At 43.2% G+C, this 22,421-nt stretch overlaps 6 protein-coding genes across 6 annotated transcripts; 4 read left to right on the top strand and 2 right to left on the bottom strand.

Moving 5' to 3' along the window:
- Nucleotides 1-2,096: 2,096 nt before the first annotated feature.
- On the bottom strand, nt 2,097-3,636 carry INS49_010941 (uncharacterized protein; the record flags this gene model as incomplete). Its single annotated transcript, XM_043171663.1, has 2 exons — nt 2,097-3,547; nt 3,609-3,636. The coding sequence occupies 2 exons, from the start codon at nt 3,634-3,636 to the stop codon at nt 2,097-2,099; spliced, it is 1,479 nt and encodes a 492-aa protein (XP_043023408.1).
- A 1,080-nt stretch (nt 3,637-4,716) lies between these two features.
- INS49_010940 (uncharacterized protein) lies at nt 4,717-6,154 on the top strand (the record flags this gene model as incomplete). The annotated part of the gene is made up of 5 exons (XM_043171662.1): nt 4,717-4,941; nt 4,998-5,112; nt 5,163-5,409; nt 5,508-5,874; nt 5,936-6,154. The coding sequence occupies 5 exons, from the start codon at nt 4,717-4,719 to the stop codon at nt 6,152-6,154; spliced, it is 1,173 nt and encodes a 390-aa protein (XP_043023407.1).
- Nucleotides 6,155-6,644: 490 nt separating this feature from the next.
- INS49_010939 (uncharacterized protein) lies at nt 6,645-7,779 on the top strand (the record flags this gene model as incomplete). The annotated part of the gene is made up of 2 exons (XM_043171661.1): nt 6,645-7,166; nt 7,225-7,779. 2 exons carry the CDS (start codon nt 6,645-6,647, stop codon nt 7,777-7,779), a joined length of 1,077 nt encoding a protein of 358 aa, XP_043023406.1.
- A 992-nt stretch (nt 7,780-8,771) lies between these two features.
- On the top strand, nt 8,772-9,554 carry INS49_010938 (uncharacterized protein; the record flags this gene model as incomplete). Its single annotated transcript, XM_043171660.1, has 1 exon — nt 8,772-9,554. One exon carries the CDS (start codon nt 8,772-8,774, stop codon nt 9,552-9,554), a length of 783 nt encoding a protein of 260 aa, XP_043023405.1.
- A 200-nt stretch (nt 9,555-9,754) lies between these two features.
- On the bottom strand, nt 9,755-17,069 carry INS49_010937 (uncharacterized protein; the record flags this gene model as incomplete). The annotated part of the gene is made up of 5 exons (XM_043171659.1): nt 9,755-10,026; nt 10,272-10,564; nt 10,634-15,761; nt 15,820-16,380; nt 16,445-17,069. 5 exons carry the CDS (start codon nt 17,067-17,069, stop codon nt 9,755-9,757), a joined length of 6,879 nt encoding a protein of 2,292 aa, XP_043023404.1.
- Nucleotides 17,070-19,914: 2,845 nt separating this feature from the next.
- On the top strand, nt 19,915-20,867 carry INS49_010936 (uncharacterized protein; the record flags this gene model as incomplete). Its single annotated transcript, XM_043171658.1, has 4 exons — nt 19,915-20,063; nt 20,116-20,231; nt 20,302-20,759; nt 20,811-20,867. 4 exons carry the CDS (start codon nt 19,915-19,917, stop codon nt 20,865-20,867), a joined length of 780 nt encoding a protein of 259 aa, XP_043023403.1.
- Nucleotides 20,868-22,421: the final 1,554 nt, after the last annotated feature.

Genomic DNA, 22,421 nt, shown 5'->3' with positions numbered 1-22,421 from the left:
AACTTTATAACTTAACTTATAAAATAATAAGCATTTAAAATAATAATAAATAATAAAATATATTAACTTTTTATATTAATATATTTAATAATTATAACTTATTTTTAATTATTAAGCTATATTATTTTAATATTTTTATGCTTATTAATATATATAATTATATTTACTATAAAGTTAATTTTATTAAAGTTATATAAATTATTATTAATAATTTTATATTTAGTTATTATATTATAAAGTAACTTAAATTAATTTTTAATAATTATAAAAATAATTAAACTTAATTTTAAAAATAACTTATAAGTTTAATATTATATAATATTAATAAAAAGTTAGCTATATTTTTTATATTAAAAAGTTATAAGGAAAATCCTTAAATATTTTAATTAATAATATATTAAATAAATATTTACTTGTTAATTAAGTTAAGTTTATAAATATTAATATATAATTCCTTATAATTATATTATTTATTTATTTTATAAAATAAAATAATATATAAAACCTTAAAAATAAATATAACTTTATATAAACTTATTAAATTTAATATAATTTATTTTAAAGTTTTTAATTACTTATAAAGTTAAATTAACTTTTTCCTTTTTAAATAAAAGATATATATTTTTATTATTAATATTATATATATTAAATATTTAATTAAGTAAAATAAAACATAATTAATATAAAAGCTAAGGATATAATTAATATTAAATAAAGCTTATTTTATTAAAATCTTAATAACTTTTTATTATATTATATTACCTTTAATTATTTTAAATTAATAAAATTAATTAAAAATAAGGAATTAAAAGTAGTTAACATTAATTAATATTAATTTTTTATTTATTAACTAGCCTTAAGATAATGTTAAGGTTAGCTAAAGTTAAATAAAATTAAAAAGATATTTTATTTATTAATATATTTTACTTATTAATAAATTACGTTATATTACTTTTATTTCTTTTTAAATTTTATATATAATAATAAATAATGTTAAATTTATATTTAAAAAATTAAATCTTTAAACTTAATATTTATTTATAAATTTTAATATACCTTTTTAAATTTTAATATACTTTTTTTATTTCTTTTTAAAATTAAAAGTTTTAAATATTATTTAATATTTAATAAATTATTAAATAATTTAATGTTTTAATAATAAAATATATATTTATTAAAATAGCTTTTTATCTTAATTAAAAATTTATTAATTAATTAATAAAAATATATAAATAATAATTTTAAAAAACAAATTATAATATTTTAATTATTTAATAATAAATTTAAATATAATATAAAAATTTATTAAAAAATATAAAATATTTAATTAATTAAATCTTAAATAAATTATAAATTTTTTAATTAATTAATATTAATTAAGATAAATATATATCTTAATATAATTTATATTAAATTAACTTTTTAATAATATAATTAATATTATATTTATATTAATTAAGTTAAATAAAATTTAGAAATTAAAAGTAATTAAAAGTAATTAAAAGTAATTAATATTAATTAATATTAATTATTATTAATTATTATTAATTCTTTTTTAAAAAAAGTATCATGATTAATAAAAGTTAATAAATATTATAAATATTTATTATTTCTTAATAAATTATATTATATATATATATATTATATAAATTTAAATATTTATTATTTTAATAATAAATAAGGATTATAATTAAGGAAAATACAAGTGTTTAATTATTAAGGAGAGATAAGCTATAAGTATAATAGTTTTTAAATTTGCGAATAGTGTTAGCTCTAAACCGCCGTATCCGGGACGAAGCTAGCCAAGACAATCTTCCCCTAGGCCAAAGTGGATTTATTAATCGCAGAAACGCGTCACGATTCAGTCTTTCAAATTCTAACACAATTAGGCTTTCCGCTAAGCTTTAAGCAGAGAACTCGCTCGCTGAGAGATTTCCAAGCAAAACGGATGTTTATTAGAGCGGCGCAGTTCGCTTTGGCTGGTGTGATCCCAGCACAGAGGGGTTTGTAGCACGGCGCCGTGATGAAAGTGGAACGGCACTCGTTCAGAGATGTCTGATGTCCATCCGAAACCAGGAACTAAAGCAGATGAACGCTTAACGCCCCTGAACCTTGAATTCAGCTAAGCGGCTCATTTCTCTCTCCAACGCACCCAAAAGATCATGTGCGTCTCTATCCTCTACAACGCCTGTCTCCCAATTGAGAGTGACGGACGTGAAACCGTCAGTAGCAGAGGCAAGGCAGATGGAGTAGGGAGCACCATTTGTCGAAGCTCCCACTGAAAACACCACTCGATCGAAAATGGCCTGTCCCTTCTCTGTAGCTGGTGACAGCGATCCACCACCATCTACAACGCCGATGTTGGTGACTGTGAAGGCATGCCGTCTCCGTCCGCCCACCATGTTCAGAAAGTGTTGCCGGTAATCACCGACAAACTTGGTCAGGCCGACTGACAGATTTGTAGAAGACCCACTTCGTCTGTGGATGAGGTCTTTGCATGCCTTGGCTTCTTTCCACAGCTTCTCGTCGTCGGATGCACTTGGCGCATCAGGGGTGCTACCGAACCTACACGACATGTAGCCCCATGGCTGATTTGGCTCCGATGAGAAATGTGGCTCGGCGATGGCGGTTAAGCAGCCCATGTCATCTGGCGAATGTTTCGAGAACTTCCTCAGTGAGAACGGGACTGAAGCCACAAATCGAGTGTGAGTTGGATACAACAGAGCCAAACTCCGGGCTGTGAGAACTGTAACAAGCGCTGTAATAGTTGTTTGACGCGTTCTGCAGCGATCTCGCAAGCCTCTGAGAACTTCTTGTGGCAGATAAAAGGTTCGTGTGTTGCTAATTGGCGCTCGAGTGTTCGAAATGAGTGGTCCCGTCCACTCCCGTGTATCCGTGAAATTGTAAACAAATGATTTAAAGGCCTTATTCAGGAGGAAGAATGTCGTGAGAGGGAGATCCATGCTTTCCTCGAGATGAGGAACTAGGGCGAGCTTCGGGATTTGTGCCATCTCCTTTCCTGCAAAATCTACATCGTCGGGAGTGTTCGTGATCAATGACAAGAGCTCGTTCAGAGCATGACGAAAGGTCCTGTGAAATGCCGCTCCAGACAGACCATCCCCAACAACGTGGTGGAATGAGAAGGATAGGGCAAATGATACTGCGTCTTCGGCATCCTGCGACGAATGAACAGATACGCAACGCCACAAGGGGAGCTCCTGAGGTTTGTGGACTGGTTTTTGGTGTTGCTCTTGAATCCACGTGTCGAGTGGCGCATAGGGATCTGCGTCAATGAACTCGACGATTTGCCGCAAATCGACTCGCTCAAGTCTCCTCCATGCTGGTTCAGGGCTATCCTCGTTCTTCAGAGCAAGTCCAAGAATTGGATGGCATTCTATCGTCTTTCCCAAGGCAGCATAGACAAGCCCTGGGAGCCTCTTGCGGGGGTTAATGAGTACTCTGGCTGGGAGAGAGTAAACGCAAGCAACCTGCACGTTGTTAAAGAACTGGACAAGGTGCTGATGGATGAGAAACTTCTCCAAATTCCCTGGTGATCGTCAGACCGTCAGATATCCGATGTGGTTGCTAATGCGCACTAGAAATCTTACCGACAGCTCTTAGAGGAGGCCTCTCCATCTTCGTTTAACGAAATGAATTAGCAGTAATGGAATCTTGAATGAACTTATTGTGAAACTTGCCAAATGTGAGGCTGGAAATTTGGATACAGCGACACAAGATGTACATCTTCTCAATGATGTGGCCCAAAAAGCAGGGGCCTTGTCAGTAGTGCTGAAGTCTCGGAGGTCCAAATCTATGTCCTGTTAATTGCAGGAAACTAGTGCTGCAACCTACTATTTGGCACTGTACCAGATAATGAACAAAACATGAATCGCGAATGTTTCAGCTCAAGCCGGCGGTCAGGTATGGCATGATCGTCGTGGTATAAGCTCGCATTAGACCCAGTTCGATTCAGGGAAGACGTACTCACAGCACGCCCTAGCTTCCGGAGATCCATTACCCCCGTCAACAGCTGAGTCAAGTTACCTTGAAACCCATCTCGGATTGTCGCGTTTGGCCCTCGAGGTCAAGGTCCGGATCAGCCCAGGTTAGGTTGGCGACCTTGGTTTTCTCTCGCATCTCGTATCGCTCACTGTGCTTACCGGACTGCGCCTGCCGAACCTTCGCAAAACTCCAATAGCAGATCACCTTTCCCACTCAACCATTGGTGAACAAGCCGAGTAGCTATGTACCAACAGCACCACTTCTGGTATGTGTTTCCTGTATGGGGGCACATAATCAGTGCCAATGCTCTCATTATCAAGATGCTTCAGTCGAACCCATCTCTGGTTGTTACATATGTGACACATGCTCTTGTTGGTATGTAGGGACCCAGGTCGTCTTAAAACCTCCGCATGTGGTAGGAGAAAAAGGCTCGAGTGACAGTCTAACGGAAGGACCCTGCGGTAGATTTTAGTCGATATCCCGATTTGCCAGAAGAAAGATTTCGCCTTCTTCAATTTGGCGACCCCAAGTAATGATAAAAGCATCCATCTGTTGTGCCAAGCCCAAGTCATGACTGACACGTCTTGTAGCATTTCCAAGAATGTGGGCAAGAACACAATTGCAGAGGGTATTGCTCAATTATCCAGATGTTGGATGGAGACATTGCATGAGGCCTGTAGCGAAGGCCAAGTATGGCCGAAGCCGACCGCGTTGATGTTGGACCAGAACGGATCCCTACACACACTACCACAGACCAGGAGCATTGTCGAACCCGAGTGCAAAATTTTCATGTACTGGGCGGGTAGCGCTGCAAGGCTGTACTCATTCCTGGCACCCTCAACGGTCGGGGGTTTCAGTGACTGGGAGGAGATTGTCGAAAAGTACATGTCTGATGAAAGCCTCCGCGAGGGCAGAGACCGAAGCGAAATCTCTGAGAGGGTAAGACGCCGGATCAAGAACTAATGCTCATGAAGATAGCTCATGCCAGCCTCTAGGTTTGCATCGCGAAGAATGGGTCTGATGATTTCAACGGCACGGTCATCTCGATCCCTGGACTCAAGGATATGCATGATTACGAACGAGAATTCGGTGAAGTCCCACTGCAGGCGGGTATGAACCCCACACCACTCGGTCTCCTGGTCGTTTGCTGACGACAAAAGGTGTGACATCAATGCTTCGAGAAACAGTAAGTCTCGCGAAAGCGACCGATGGGGTCGTGTGCGCTTCAGCGATGGCACTGGAGGGCGACACCTTGACTGCATGCAACAAGTACACGACTGTGCATCCCGTGGGTGTCCAAATCGCGCCGAGGGGTTGGTCACACGATGTCCCAACTATAAAGGAGGATAAACTGCTCTCCTTTATTCAACACTATGGCAAGGGCGAGGTTATCTTGATATCCTTTGGGTGAGACACGGAGTTTCCTAGTCACTCCATTTGTGTTTTCCTACGTCGTTCAGCGAAGCATAGCGCCACTTCATCGCAGCTAATCTTTGATGCATCAGTTCGCTCGTCTTTCCAACCAACCGGGGTAACTTCCAGGCTCTGATCACTTCACTCATAGAGGCGAAATACCCATTTGTTTTGGTCCTTGGCGGTATGTTCGCCGGTAAGGGCGTTGATGCTGAAGACATCAAGAAGATCCACGACAGTGGCGTTGGTCATGTCTGCGATACGTGGGTTGATCAGCTGGCCCTCCTGCAGCATCCAGCCATTGGATGGCTGTTCGCACACGGCGGCTTCAACTCGACAGTGGAAAGCTTGGTACAAGGTAAACCACTTATTGGATGGCCGCTGGCTCCAGGCGATAACGCGATCAACACTGCGATGGCTTCAACACGAGCAAAGCCTGTGGCATTCGAGGTGATGCAGGTACGTAGATTTATCACGGCCCGCCCCAATCCCCAATGGCCAGTTTCCTGACGGCTAGCAGATCAGAACTGGACATGCCAGAGGTAAACCTATGAGAGGGGGCCCTGAAATTGATGGCACTGAGGAGAGTGTGAAGCGCGAGTTCGAGGAAATCCTGGCGAAGATGAGAGGTGAAGAGGGCAAAGAAAGAAGGGAAAATGCGCATGCTCTTGCCGCAGACTTAAGAACTGAGAGGGATGGCATTGCCCAAAAGGTCGTCGCGAAACTGGCTGCGATCTGAGGAAGTAGGTAATTTCGTCAGCCTCTGAGCCGAGAGCAGCCATACAAGTCAAACATCAATCGATTACACTGGGTTATGAAGTATCAGTGTTCCACAGAGTACATGTTGTGCTCCGTCCAATCACACTTTCAGTTTCCGAGACCATCAAGGCATCCGAGCGAGTGGATTATCCTTGTAAGCATATACCAGTATCGAGCCCCTGCCCGGGGCCACTGAGAGCTATTCGTCTTGACCAATGAACGAGCAGGATTTCAACCAATCAGCTTTCGAGCTTCGAGTTCGGTCTGGCAGTATTTTCCGTTCACAGACTATTCTAGACGAATAGCATATGCTATTATGCGCGTCAAGCCACTCAAACCGATACGAGTTAACCGCCAAGATATTGTGCTTTGGTTGCATTACGTGCCTATCTCGGCCTATCTCGGCCTATCTCTATCAGACTTACGTGTATTTAGGGTCCTGAGTTCGCCTGTCTCTCTTGACACCCGCCATGTCGTGTTCGCCTTTCACGTTTCAAAAGTCACGAGACATGGCCGAGAATTTTGAGTTTAGCCCAAACGGCTACCCCCCATTCCCATCAGACCTACCAAAGGCACACATAGAAAAAATTTCACTTCGGCAACTCCTTGAGCAAAACGACGATGAAGTCGAGCGATTCTTTGTGGCTTGTCAAAAACATGGGTTCTTCTATGTTAACCTACGCGACCATCCAAAAGGGAAATCTCTCGAAGACGGAGCTGTTCTAACGGCTCAGATAGCCGAGGAGACTTTTCAGCTGCCATTGGAAGAAAAGAAAAAGTACCACCAAGCCTATAACGGCAGCATCTATGGCTACAAGATGGCGGGAGCTCAGAAAACGGATGTCCAGGGCACCCCCGATACAGTCGAGTTCATGAGCATATCGAAAGATTTCATCGTCAACAACACGGCCAGCCCAAACCAGATTCCACCAACCATTCACGGTAGAAGGACGGATCTCAAGCCGTTCGTCGCCGAAGCGCATGCAGTCGGGGTCTTCTTGCTTTCCCTCCTGGGGATCCAAGCTTGGCCTCACTGAGTCGGAAATCCAGGACCGTCATCGCATTGGCCACCGGTCGGGCTCCCAATTACGCATGACAAGAAGTCCTCCGATCAAGAAGAATCTGGATCCGGAGAAACAGATCGCCACGACTGCACACACAGATCTCGGGAGCATCACCATCCTGTTCAACTGGCTGGGCGGCCTGCAGATGTGGGAGCCCGAGCATCCGGATGGCAACAAGTTCTGGAGTGCCTCTCGGCTCTCAAAGAAGGGACGGTGGGTATACGTGGAGCCTATTCCAGGCTTTGCGATTGTCAATTTGGGTGATGCAATGACCAAGTTTACCAACGGAGTCCTCAATTCTGGCAAGCATCGTGTATTACCCGCTCCAGGCCAGCAAGAGGATTTTGTCCGCTACAGCGTTGCATACTTTGTGAGACCGGAAGACGAGGCGGTCTTGAAGGTCCTAGAAGCAGCAAAGATTCCAAAATGGGAAGGAGACAAGGAAGAAAAAACATTTGGGCAACATGTATTGGACTTCGGGAGAGCAAAGTATGGGAAAGACCTGGTGAAGATCTACGAAGAGAAGCACAAGCCTTGCTAGACAGGTAGAAACTTACGGCTCCATGAAAACCATCCGATCCGTTAATAATTATTCACCGCTTCTCCAAACTCCCTATAATCTCATGACTTGCTATTCGTATGCCAAGGCTTCTAGTCAGCCAGAATTATCATCGGACCATTCGGAAATTATACGGAACAAAGACCGAGTAGCGCACTAGTCATGCGCCCAGCTACTCTCCAGAAGGTACAGTGGGCGATCAAAAATGACGAGCTTTTCAAAATTGCCCATACAAAACCCCTAAAATACCCAGTCTTTTAACTTAATTATTACAGCAACTAATATATATATATATAAACACATTTTATTTTACTCTTAATAAATACTTAATAATTTTATCTTTAATTTTAAAAATAGTATGTAAAAAAGGTTAGCCTTGAATTTCTTAATAGCTTGAAAATGTAAAAGAGTCGCGCTTATTAAAAGTAAAATTCTTAGAAACTCTTATTTAAGTTATTTCTTTAAATAAATTATTTTAAAGTTAAAGAAAAATAATTCTTTGCATATTATATGTAAAAAAGCTTAATTTTAATTCTTTTTAAATTTTAAAAGAAAAGATTTTTTATATGTTAAGGCTTAAGCTTATTGTTTTTTATCACTTAGTGCAGCTATAACTTAAGTATACTCCATACTTAAAGTATAACTTAAGTATTCTTATTAAGGTTTTAATAATAATGGGTATATATATGTGCTATAAGTTTCTTTTCTTAGATGAATTCTGTTAATTGTTAGTGAGCAGGGTTAGGATACTGCATCTGGTAACTAAATAAGGCTGTTTGGAAAGCTGCTTGGTGATAGTGGGCCTAACACCAAGTCTAGAGACATAATCACGTACAGCAAACTGTGTTTCTCGCGTGCTCGAGTCAGGATAGCTTTCACGTAACGCAACTGAGAATACGCAAAAACAGCCGACTGAAAAGCCTCACCCCATACTCACACGCACCAGCGACCGAAGTCTTTACGCTGAGGCCTCGATGGCTGCTTCCAACTTGAGCTACCCGCGTATTCTGTGCCTGCATGGCGGAGGCACCAACGCATTCATCTTCCAGTCTCAAGCTCGGTCTCTCATAAGGCAGCTTAGTCCACATTTCCGTCTCGTCTTCGCCAATGCGCCTTTCATCAGCGATCCCGGTCCCAACGCACTGCCTCTGTACAAGGACTGCGGTCCTTTCCGGACATGGCTACCCTGGGCTGGGGCTCAAGACGTCAACAAAGAAAAGACGGCGGTGATTACGGCTATCGAGGACAGCTTACAGCTGGCCATAGACGACGACGATGTCAAGGGGGCTACAGGCCCCTGGGTCGGTCTTCTCGGGTTCAGTCAGGGAGCAAAGCTATCAGCAAGCCTGCTCTTCGAACTACAACTGCGAAGGAACCGGGAGAAAGTACAGGAAGATATTCAGTCAAAAGGGTGTTACCAGGATTGGAGGTTTGCGGTATTGCTTCATGGCATTGCACCACTGGTGGCCCTGAGCGAGGAAGGCAAGGGGGAAGGAATGCAGAAGGCAGACCAGATCCTGGGCCTATTTTCGGAAGGGTTCAAGTTCAGAGACGGGAAAGTGGAAAAATTAGTAACGATCCCGACAATCCACGTCCACGGACTGTTGGACCCGGGACTTCACTTGGGGCGAAAGCTACGTGAGCTGTATTGTGAGGAGAGTTCAGCGACTCTCATCGAATGGGGAGGAGATCATCGAGTTCCCGTAAAGACAGTTGATGTACAACGCATTGTACAGGCAATTCAGGATGTTGCTTGAAGGGCATAGAAGAAGGTAATCTCGCAGATGAGAATCAAAATTACGCACGACATTATTAGCATTACACCATCCCTAGTAGTGACAGTGAATAAAAGATTCGTGGCGGGTTCGGAACTGGTCTTATAAGCCAACTGTCTGAGCCCCAATGCCGAAAAGCCACGAAATTCCGGTACAAACCTAGTTTCTCCATGTAAAACAAACTACGTGCTTTCGACCTTCACGAAGCTGCTCCGTTTGACAATGATCGGTGCTAGTACGTCCAATCCCCCACTTCCCATGAGTTCGAAAATGGTCGTTTCCGCTCCCATCTCATTGACGATCCAGGACCGCAGCTCAATCGCAACAAGCGAGTCTATGCCATATGTGTGCAAAGGCGCTGAGAGATCTGCTTGGACCTCGACTTTGAGAATATTCCAGAGCTTCTTGGAGAGACCTTGTATGACAATATCGACCGCGTCAACAACGGACTCGGCTGAACTGAGAAGACGTTGGTAACTCATCTCTTCTTTGTTTCCAGACCCACCGTTGAAATCCACAGACCCATCAGCAGAAGGACGAAGGTTGATGAAAATAGGATCGCGCTTCCAAAGGGGAGTCCTCCCATCCAGTAGCGGGAATCCTGGAAACTGGGGACTCCAAACACTGCCTGTGATTCAAGAACCGAAGGCAGAGGTAGGTCGGGGTCACAAAGCTCACCGAGTACTGCGTAGAGCTCACTAGGACGCATGGCGTCGAGGCCAATGTGTTCTAGTTGTGCGGCTCTGTCAAGGCTTTCAGCTACGTAACCAATGGATCCCATCATGCCCAGGCCAATTGCAATGGCTCTTTGACCCTTGGACACGAGATGGCGAGCGAGAGAATCTTGATACGCGTTTCCAGCGGCATAGTTGGCTTCACCAGGCTCGCCGATCAGCCCTGCGAATGATGACAGCATGATGAAGAAATCCATGGTCGGGGGCAGCATCTGCTGAAGATTCAGGGTGCCTGCCAGTTTGGGGTCGACACAGGTCCTGTAATCAGCAACTGACATGTTTGAAAACAGAGAAGGCTAGACGGAGTGTCAACAGGTGCTCAAATACTCGGGGTTAGAAGCTAGCGTGGGTAAAGATACCTTGAGGACCATAGCCGCCTGAATACAACCTTTAACAGGAGGCAGTGTCACGGAGACATCTTCCAGTACTCTTCTCAGTGCAGCTGCGTCTGTGACGTCAGCAGCCGGAGCAAGAGCAGTAACGCCCCTTGCAGCTAGCTCGGCCATCAATGCCTGTCCTGACTTTCGCGTCGGCCCGGTTCTAGATAGCAGAACTAGATTCCGGGCTCCTCGCTTGGCCATCCAGCGGGCAATACCACGGCCGATGCCACCTAGGCCACCAGAAATCACATAGGTTGCATCCGCATCGAAAGACCATGATGCCTTTTGGGACGGGATTGCCTTTGAAAGATTAGCCTTCACGTCGTCGAGCACAGAATCAGAGCCAACGCTTACCATGACTGTCTCCTCAGGCCGCGATTCCAGGATGATCTTGCCAAAATGCTTGCCCGACTGCATGAACTTGTAGGACTCGTGGATTTGGGAGTAAGGGAAGATATGCAAAGGTCGGATGCTCTTGATGGAACCCGAGTCCACCAGTTGCATCACCTCCCTCATCACCCGCCCGGCCTCTTCCTGCTCTTCCATAACCAGCATCTCCAGATCAATCAAGCGGAAGCTGACATTTCTGAGGAACTGATACATCGGAAGCGTGGCTGCAGCAAGGAAATCCTTCTTGCCGCACTCGGCGAAGCGGCCAAAGGAGCCAACGCACTCCCACGTTGCACGTAATGCTGCTCCCGACAACGAATTAACAACGACATCGACACCTCGACCGCCAGTCATGCGCATCACGCCCTTGGAGAAACTAAGGTCCCGACTTGAGAAGATGTGGTCGCGCGGGATGCCATAGGTTTGGGCTAGGTGATCAACCTTGTCCAGTGAACCAACCGTTGCGAAGACCTCGGCGCCTGCGAGCTGTGCCAATTGAATACAGGCCTGCCCAAGACCACCAGCGGCAGAATGAATCAGCACCGTCTCACCCGTCTTGATGCGGGCATAGTCGTAGAGGGCTATGTAGGCGGTCATGAAGACGATAGGTATGGCTGCAGCTTCGCGGAATGATAGCTGGTCAGGCTTAGGTGCTAAGCAGTGATGAGGTCCTCGAGCAAAAGTGCCGAACAGCCTTTCGTGACAACCAAAGACACGGTCGCCAACCTTGAAAGGTGTGTTAGGTCCGGCACGAGTGACGATACCTGAGGCTTCGGCACCATTGGCGCTGTTCGGTAACTGGCCTAGGGCGTGGAGCAAATGTCGGAAGTTTTGGCCGGCAGCCATGATGCGGAATTCTACTTCTCCCTCTCCAAGTGGCTTACCATATATGTCATCGTCCACGAAGCGCATTGAGTCTAGAAGACCGGGGGTGGCAACCTCCAACATCAGAGCGCGCTCAGGAATGGCTCCGAAGACCGTTGGCTCCGGCTCATAGTTGGACCCACGCAGAGCAGGTGACCCGGCCTTGCTCTTTTCGGTGCAAAGACCAGAGCCGGCGACGAGCCGGGGAATCTTCAAAAAGCCTTCGTGCTCGCAGAATGCATTATCCACAATCTCCGACGAGTCGGGCTTAAGCAGTTTCTCCTTGACGATCTGAAGAATCGTGTCTGTAGCGTGGGTCACTTCCGTTGGAGATAGACTCGCAAGGCTCAACGTGACGAATTGAGCTGCGTTTTCCATGCGCATGGTTCGCGCGAACCCAAGGACCATGTCTGAGGTGGGGTTCGTTGGAGTGACTCCTCCGCCTTGGACAACCCACAGAATGGCACGTGCCGATCCGCACATGTTCTTGATCCCGTCGAACGTCTTCCCATCCGGAGTGGCAAGGACAGACTCATAGAGCTCCGCAAGAAAGATGCATGCCTTTCGGTCGAAATTTGTCCCATCCAGGCTCTGTAGGGGCAAGGTGTCGATGGAGGGGTGGGTGGGTGACAGCTGTCCTTGCAAGTGACTGGCGAGCTGCTGTTGCAACTGACATCGACCGTCGATGATAATGCTGATCGAGGATTCTCCATGTGCATCGCTCTCGACGCCTGTGGCAGACGAAGTCGCAGTACCAATCATGACGTTAAACTCTGCAGGAGCGAGTCCATCGTCGAAGCAAAGATCAACACCTGTAAAACCATTGGCCTCGAAATGCGAGTTCCAGCTGGCCACAGTAAGCAGTGGACCGGTCTGACGATAGGGCTCAGTGCTAAGCCACCAGCCTGGCAATAAGCCGAACGAAAAGTTGCCATACGTGTCCAGGTTCGTGACCTCGAAAAGAACAAGTTTCCCACCCGGCTTCAAAAGTCGGCGAATATTATCTAGTGTATCGTTTATGCTCCTAGTTGCGTGAAGAACGTTTGAAGCGATAACCACGTCATAGTGTCCGGCTTCAAAGTTCTGGACAATGGGATCTTGCTCAATGTTGAGAGTTGCGAACTGCATTTTGTGTGCAACAGTCTGAAAGACTTGCTCGGCTTTGGGGAAAAAAGCTGGCGAAAGATCTGTGAAGTCGTAGCGCGCAAACAATGGCTTTCCGTCTTCGACAAGTGAGTCCAGCACTGGACCCGTTGTAGCACCAGTTCCAGCACCGACTTCCAGAATGTTCAAGTGCGGGTTTTTGTGTGCGAGCGTGCGCATGTAGCTACCGATGATGGCAGAGCTGTATGGTCGGTGGTAGATGCCTTCGGCCAGTTGGTCTGTGAACAGAAGCTGCAAAGGGTCTCGTTTTCCGGACAATATCTCACCCAGCACTCGTCCCACACCTACGGTTAATCTCCCACCAGCATTTTCGTGCTCCAGTTTGGCCTCAAGCGCAGTAATGGTTTCATCGTCCCAGTCAAGGCGATTCTGCATCGACCTATCGTCCTCGCGTTGTGCAATGAACCGCTGTGCCCAAGAAAGATATTTCTGGTAATGCGTCCTGGTTGGATCGAAGCTGTGGATGCCTTGGGATTGTATGTAGCGCTTCAGGTATGCGTAGACAAGTGCGAGTGTATCGGAACAGACAGCCGACTCATTGGCGTCAACAAGTGAGTCAGATACTCCAAGGACACGTAGGGCATGTTCTTGTCGCAGCAGGGTAGCATCAGGCCTCCAGTCGACATTGTAACAGGAGCTCGTGTCCCTTCGAGTCGGTTCACCGTGTGAGATTGATGTGCACACCAAGCCCTCCATTGCGAGAAGCGGCTTTCGGGATCGAGGACCGACTCCTACCAGTTTAGCCTCGAACTTCCGCGCCCCCATGGCCCTGGTTGAAGCGGAAATCCGCATGGACTGCAGGGGAATGTCGTCCTCCTGGTCAGAAGCGATCCACATCTCCTTGATTGAAGTTGGAACGGCAGCTTGCATGTCACCGCCATCCGCGCCGCCTCGATGGAGAGCAATGAATGCGGCAGAAAGAGCACTGTCGAGGGTGGTGGGATGGATAACGTGGGGGTGTGTGAATCCGTAGGGCATGACCGATCGCAGATCCGGTGCCGTGAGAGTCATCGCCGCCTCATGGGAATTGCCGACACTTACATCTGACAGGTTTCGGAAGGTTGGACCGTACCCTAGGCCAGCAGAGTGGAATGCATCGTAGACCTGATCGTTCGTGAGTGGATCGAGACAGCTTCTGTCTGAATCGTCCACAATCTTGGCGAATGCCTCTTCAGACTTCCTTTGCTCTAAGCCCCCATCCACGACGGTGTGGCCCGAGAAGAATTCGGCCTGAATCCAGCCGCGGCAGTGATTCCGCCATTCGTCGTTCTTGTAACCCCACAGCTCAAATTCACTCCACGTAGCGGACTGGCTTGAGTTGCCCTCCCAAAGCGGGCGAAGATGGAATCGGGTCTCAAGGCCTTCGATGTCATCAGGAACTTCGAGCGCTGTGTGGAAAGAGACATCCTTTAGTCGAAAGCCAGACAGTTTGAGGGCAGGATCGGCCAGTTGCTTGCTAGCTTCAATAGCCATCACAAGCATGCCTGCCGCTGGATACAGAGTACTCCCAGTGATGACATGATCCTTGACCCATGGATTCTCTTTGGCGCGAATGTAATGACCCCAGATCGCGTTGGATGGGTTCCAGTCTGGGATAGGAGCTCCAAGAAGGTCATGGCGTGGGAATTTGCGGAACCTGTAGTCTTTGCTCAACCGGCTTTCGTTCCAATATGACGTCGAATGGTCGAATGGGTATCCAGGCAGGTCGACTAGCATGGTCGCTGCCTTCTTTGCAGCACTACTGACGACAACCGCAGAAAGGTCTAAGTGGTATCCTCGCGTGAAGAGCCAGCCTGCGGCTTCTAGAGTTGTCTGATCTGCAGGAGAGTCTCTTGCAAGAACGGATTTGTACGCGACGTCCCTCCCTCCAGGAACAATCTGTAGGGTATCGCGGATAGGTGACCGAAGGGCTGAATGTGGACCAACTTCCATGAGCAGGTTGATCGCAGCGTTCCTTGATGTCGTCTTTCCAGCACCTGGATCTGACATCATGGCTTGCAGACAATCGCTGAATTCGACTGGTTGAAGAAGGTTGCGAACCCAGTACGCTCCGTCGAGGAGCTGCTCCACTCCAGCTTCCCTACCCAAGGACGAAGAAAAGAACTTTGGTCGTTGGTTTTCGTCGACGTTGGGCCCTGCGGAGATTTCCCCAATCAGGCGGCCGTAGGCATCGGCAATTGGATTCATGTGTGGCGAGTGATAGGCATTGGTGACGCGCAATTTTCTGCCAAAGACACCGTCCGCATCCAAGAGTGCAGAAACCTTGTCGATGCCTTCAATGCTGCCACTGACAGTGACGTTCTTAGGACTGTTGATACAAGCAATAGTGACTCCGCCTTCCTTGACCGAATGGTTGGCGCTTCCGACGTAGGCTTCTGCCTCTTCACGTCCCAGGCCAACAGCCATCATGGCTCCAGAACTAATGCTCGAGCACAAAACACCGCGATAGTACGCAATCTTCCAGGCACTTTCGCGAGAAATTGCGGAAGCCGCAAACGCGGCAGCGATCTCTCCTGAAGAGTGTCCAATGACAGCATGGGCTCGGACAGACCAGCTCTGAAGAAGTTCCACAAGTGCAATTTGAAGCGCGGTGACTACAGGTTGACTCAGAGCGGGGCAGTTGATATCCAAACCACCGTTGTTGTCGGACAACACATCTAGAGACGAAGATCAGCACTTAAAACATTGAGGTCTTACTAGGCTGAGAAATCGTACCAATCAAGGACCACGAGCAACCGAGGCTCTCGAGGTACCGGCTCGAGGCCTCGATGCTTCCCCTAAACACCGGGTGCCGCAGCAGTTCTCGCCCCATGCCAGGCCACTGTGCTCCTTGCCCAGTGAAGACGAGTCCGAGATTCAGCTTTGTCTTCGCGCGAAGAGGCTTCTGATCTTCGAGTGCTTGTAGGGCCCTTTTGAGATTGTCAGCGCTGTCTGCAACCACGGCCGCTCTCCAGGAGAAAGCGGTTCGTTTGGCTGCCAACGTGTAACTCAAATTGCCTAGGTAGGCATCCTCATGATGAGAACACTTCTTTTGTAGATGAGAGATATAGGTGTTTGCAAGCCTGCTGACACCGCCTTGATCGAATGCAGAGAGGACGTAAAGCTTGGGCTTGGACTGTGGCAGGTATTCGGAGCCAACAAGACTGTACTCCGAACCAACACTGCTGGGCGTTCCTCCGAGCTCTGGCGAGGGGCTGAGCGATAGATATTGCCCGCCCAGGACATTATTCTCAAGGTATGAACGTGCATCTTGAAGAATAACGTGTGCATTGGTCCCTAGAAGTAGTCAGTTGGGCTGTCCACGAGAGGAAAGAAGACCAGAATAGCTAATTTGGCTCACCTCCAATTCCAAAGCTGTTCAGGGAGATCCGTCGCGCGCCCTGCCCTGGCCAGGGAACTGCAGTCGTGGGAATGAGAAAACGGCCCTTGCCAAGATTTGCTTGGGAATTCAACTTCTCAAACCACAAATTCTGAGGAATGATGCCGCTCTCGAGGATGTAAACGGACTTCAGTAGCCCAGCGAGGCCCGCAGAGCCTTCCAGATGCCCGACATTCGTCTTCACACAACCAACATACATAGGGTTTTCGGCTGTGAAGTGCTCCGCAAAGACGGAATTGATCGCACTCATCTCAATGGGGTCTCCAACACCAGTGCCAGTTGCGTGGGCCTCGAAATATCCAGTTGAACCAGGATCCAGCCCAGCTTCAGTGTATAATCGGTTGATCAGCGCTGATTGAGCTTCTGCGGTAGGCATTGTGATGCCTGGAGACTTTCCGTCCTGATTGCATCCGATGTTCCTGATGATGCCACGAATCGTGTTACCGTCTCTCAAGGCATCGGAAATTCTCTTGAGAATCACAACGGCGATTCCCTCGCCACGTGCGTAACCGTTGGCTCTCTCATCGAAGCTATATGACTTGCCTTCACGGGACAGAACGCCGAGATTGGTGAGATGGTTGGTCATGTCTGGGCTGTGGATGAGATTACAACCAGTCACAATAGCCTGTGGTGAGCGTGAGTACTTGGCTGTGGAATTGGCAATGAAGCTCATGCTCACCATTGATGATTCCTTGTTGTCCAAGCTCTGTGCTGCCAGATGGCAAGCGACAAGACTACTCGAGCATGCAGTTTCAACTGCCAGACTCTGTGCCTTCAGATTAAAAAACCAACTGATTCTGTTCGCAAGCATAGGCGCATTGAGTCCCAGGGGCGCATGCTTCAGATCTTCTATCTCAAGGTCTTTCAGGAGGATGCTTCTGTACTCATGGGTGAATGCACCAGAAAACACCGATGTATTGGTCCCGCTAACCCCCTGAAGTGTGATTCCAGCTTCAGAATACGCGAATCAGCTTTGATTATCATTGTGCGGAGAATGACAAATCTATGTACGATTCCGTCGCCTTAATGGAGCCTAGCAACTCACAATTCTCAAGGGCCCGATACGTAGTTTCTAACAACATTCGCTGTTGGGGATCCAAGGAGGCAGCTTCAGAGGCCGTGAACGAGAAGAAAGGTGCATCAAATCTAGATACGTCATCCTTCAGGAAGTGACCAGTTCGCACGGCCATCTGGGAAGACATTAGCCAATTCGACCATCTCAAGGACACCAACAACTGACCGAACCAGCCCTGGACGGGTCTGGGTGATAGAAAGCATCGACATTGTAGCGGTCCTTTGGAACGTCGCCATGAGCACTCAGGCCTTTGGAGAGGAGTTCAGCAAAGCCTGCAGGTGTACTGGCTTCACCAGGAAACATAAGATCAAAGCCTATCACGGCAATAGGCTCCTGTAGGACCATGGTGGGCAGCTGGCAGAGAGAATGGCGATTGAAGGAGTACAGACTAATTCGCAATGTCCGAATGCTTTCTCAGAATGATGGGTCATGGTTGGATACTTTGGGACGAACATTTCGAGATGACTTCAAGTCATTATTTCCTTGAAGGTTGGAAGTGGCTCCACTCTTCCACCCCACAATTTGCCTTGGGCAACCGTGTATGTATTCGGTGAGCAAGAAGGATGTGAAACCAAGTCAGCATTTTGGAATATCCCTGCATAAGTCACGACAATTCTCACCGCTCAATGGGCAGAGTTAGTCTTTAAATGAAAGACTAGGATTGGTTCCAATGTCGTTTATGGCCGAGCCCCACTGCACAGTATCATGCATCGCCTGATTTAAGTAGCTATTGACTGGATTTAAGCTTTACATCCTCTCGAGTCATAGAGTAACAGAGAGACTTGCTCGGATGTTTCGGACTCCTTGGCATTATCAATGCAAATATAGATTGCTAAGACAATGTTTGCAGCAATGTTTGTTAACATGATGTGCAAAAGAGCTTACTTTCCTAAGACATCTTTAGCCATTGAGGGTTTGTTAAATAAAGAGTACTCACTAGTACTTGCTCGCTATATTAAGTGAAGTTAATTCATTATATATGTTTTAAAGGTTTAGATTTTGGAGAAATATATAAGTTTAAGCCGAATGTAAGCAATGTTATCTAGGATTTCCAGTTATATTTTAAAACTTTTAAGAAATTTAAAATTAAAATAATTTATAATTATCTTAAAAAATTAAGTTTAAGTTTAATATTTAATTTAAAAGGTAACTTTCTTTTTTTTTAAAAAAAAAGCTAAATTATGCCTTTTAAATAATAATAATAAGCCTTAATTTTTAAATTTAAAAAAATATAAAAAATTAAATATAAATTATTTATTAAAGTTATAATTATATATATATATATATATTTATAAATAGTTTTATATATATATATATACGGCTTATATCTTATATCTTATATATAATATATATATAAAAATATAAAAAGAAACATTAAAAAAATAAAAGTTTTAATTTAATAATTAATTATTTAAATATATATAACATAGTTTATTAATAAGTAGTTAATATTAAATAGCTATGCTATTTTATATTTTTTTGCAGGAAATGCAGGGAAAGTTAACTTTATATTATAATTAAGAAAATAAGTAAAATAATAAGGGTTTACTTAATAAAACTTTAATATTTTCTATTTTTATAATAAATTTAATTATATACTTAAAAACTAATATATAAAGAGGATTTATATAATAAAATATAAAGAAAAAGTTGCATTTATTTTAAAGCTTAATTAATAAAGATATAAAGGTATGCATAAACGTTTTTTATATGTAAAAAGATAATTATAGCTGGGTAATATCGGCTACTTATTGGTAAACCACGTTAATATATAAGCTATATATATATATAATTATAACTTTATTTATAATAAAAGAAAAAAAATTTTTTATAAGTTATTAATATAATATTAATAAAATTTAAACTTATATTTTTTTCTTTTTAAAATAAATAATAACTAAATATAAAACATATTATATTATAATATTATATTTATTTATTTTACCTTTAATTATTTATTTTATTATTAAATATTAAATAAAGTTTTAAATAATCTTTTATAATTTAATAATATATTATTAAATTATTTATTTATATAAAATAGTTTATTAAAGTTTTAATTAATATAAGGGCTGGGAAACTAATTAATTGTGGGATATAATTAGGTATGTAATGAATTATATTAGCTGTTAATTGAGGCATAGAGTTGAAACATGGAGTGGATACAAGTATTACTCGCAGAAGACATTGCAGTAATCTAATAAGCCTTATGTTTACATAAAGCCTTTAAACTGGAGCAGTCAGGGGTATTTATATATGAGAACAACAGAATGAATGATAAAGATGTGCATCACAAGAGCAAAATTGAGCTATGAGACGTGCTTATCTTGCACATCTCGTAGCTGCTTGCTCAAAAATGTCGTCCACCAACCCCCTCACCATACAGAAGCAACGGGCCGGCTCAGGCTCTCCCGGAAAATCCACACTATATCTCATCCACGACGGCAGCGGAACTGTTGCTAACTACACCAAGCTGGAAAAGCTTGAATACGATGTCTACGGAATGTATTATTCTCCTATTGAATACCAAGGCTGGACTAGAGCTGATTATTTCAAGCCAAGATCCTAAGTTTATGACATCGCAGCCATGGACTGGCGGCATTGTCGAGATGGCCAGACACTACGCCTCGCTAATTCAAAAGACTACGCCCTGTGGTAGAATCGTTCTAGGAGGTTTGTTCCTCTAGGCTCATGCTCTTGTCTATGTCGAATTACGCTTATTGACACCGAAGAACTCGTGTAGGATGGTCATTTGGCGGCTTGGTAGCAGTCCAGGTGGCATACGAACTGCGGAACCACCAGACGCTGGAGGTCCAGGGTCTCATTCTCATGGAGGTGATCTATCCGTCCGTCGGACAAGCTGAGGACGACGGAAGTGCTTGGCCAGGCCTCAGCGCTATCCGCAGCTTCGCAGTTCGAGACCGAGTCACCAAGTCCGTCAAGCAAAGTGGATCCATGATGAATGCTTGGAAGCCCCCGCGCTGGGACCTGGCGGCTGATTCAGGATCCCAGGAAGGCAAGATACCGGCGGTCGTCCTACTCAGGGCGAAAGGACAGGAAGTTTCCGAGAACCCGCACGCCTTGCGATTCAACGCCCTAAGAAAGCAGCGGTTTCTGGGATGGGAGGACTACCGAAGCGACTTCGTCACGAAGCTGTTCGATATTGAAGGGTCGCATTTGACCCTATTCGAAAAAGAGCACGTGCGTTAAATTTTCGGTAACTGTGTTTTCTCAGCTGATGCGTTGATTCAGATCCCGTCCCTGACTGCAACCATGAAAGTTGCTCTCGAGTTCTTGGAGTCGCGATGAGTGGTGACAAGGCTGCGCAAGTCTAAGTCTGCCCACCCAGCTTTTTCTGTCCGCCCACCCAGTACTTATTTTTCTTAGCAATTTACTAAGAAATCCAATACTTTCTTAGTCAGCAAAATAAATACCCTGCCTTCTAAAAAGCTACTGTCTAAGCGAGCAGGCCGTGCCTGACTCAGGAAGGTTTCTTGCAATAATACCAGGCTGCGGCGGTGTGCAGCCTCAAAGCCAGTGATGGGTACTGAAAGCTTTCATTTCGATTTGTTTTACCGGCCCGGGTGAAAATTCGTTACACCCATTTGGGTGGGTCTAACACATATATATTTAGGTACCCTATTATTGGCTGGCCCGGGCATCTCCCGGGTACCTAAATGGGTGCCCTTAAGCCCTTAATTAGTGGGCTAAGCCTGCTAGTTGCTCTTACAAGATAGATTAGCTCCAGATTAATATGTTTTATAATTAATTAATTCTTTTAATAAATAGCTGGGAATGTAAGGAAAGCTGCTTAAAAGAAATTAAAATAGAAAAAAAATAAATAAATCTTTATAAATATTTTTTTAATTCTTTTAATTCTTTTAATTCTTTTAATTCTTTTAATTCTTTTAATTCTTTTAATTCTTTTAATTCTTTTAATTCTTTTAATTCTTTTAATTCTTTTAATTCTTTTAATTCTTTTAATTCTTTTAATTCTTTTAATTCTTTTAATTCTTTTAATTCTTTTAATTCTTTTAATTCTTTTAATTCTTTTAATTCTTTTAATTCTTTTAATTCTTTTAATTCTTTTAATTCTTTTAATTCTTTTAATTCTTTTAATTCTTTTAATTCTTTTAATTCTGTAATGGGCTTGGGCTATTGCCCCAAGCCTTATATAGTGTGGCTAGATAATCTAAGGGAGCTTGGATTATTACATACCTTTTAGCTTAAATAGCTATAAGGTTGCTAGCAAAACTAACTTATAGAAGAAGGCACTAGCCAGCCTGCAGCCCCTTTGGGGCCAGCCTATAATAAATTCTTTTAATTCTTTTAATTCTTTTAATTCTTTTAATTCTTTTAATTCTTTTAATTCTTTTAATTTTTATTTCTTATTTTTTTTAAACATTATTATTATTATATATTTATATATATATATATATATATATTAATAACTTTATTTTTAATAAAGCAAGTTTTAATAAACCTTTTTTATAAAATATATAAAGTAAAAAAAGGTTTTAAAAGTTTTTAAATATATAATAAAGTTATTTTAAATTATTTTTTATTTTTATTTATAAATAATAATAAATAAAATATAATTTTTAATATAATACTTTTTATTATAAATAATATTAAAGGTTTAAGCTTATTAATATTATTTATAAATATTAAAAAGTATTTTAATATTATTATAATTAATAAAAAAATAAAAAAGATTTTAAAAATAATTATTATATTATTATTAAAAAGATTATTATATAAATAAAAAATAATATAATTTATAATAATAATAATAATAAAGTTATAATTATAAATTATTAAATAAAAAGTAATTATTAATTAAATAAAATAATAAATTTTTAT

This window comes from Diaporthe citri (genome assembly GCF_014595645.1).
Source record: "Diaporthe citri strain NFHF-8-4 chromosome Unknown scaffold_5, whole genome shotgun sequence".
In the NCBI taxonomy this organism is placed as follows: domain Eukaryota; kingdom Fungi; phylum Ascomycota; class Sordariomycetes; order Diaporthales; family Diaporthaceae; genus Diaporthe; species Diaporthe citri.
The sequence above is the reverse complement of the archived record's forward strand: the minus strand, read 5'-3'. Positions and strand labels throughout refer to the sequence as shown.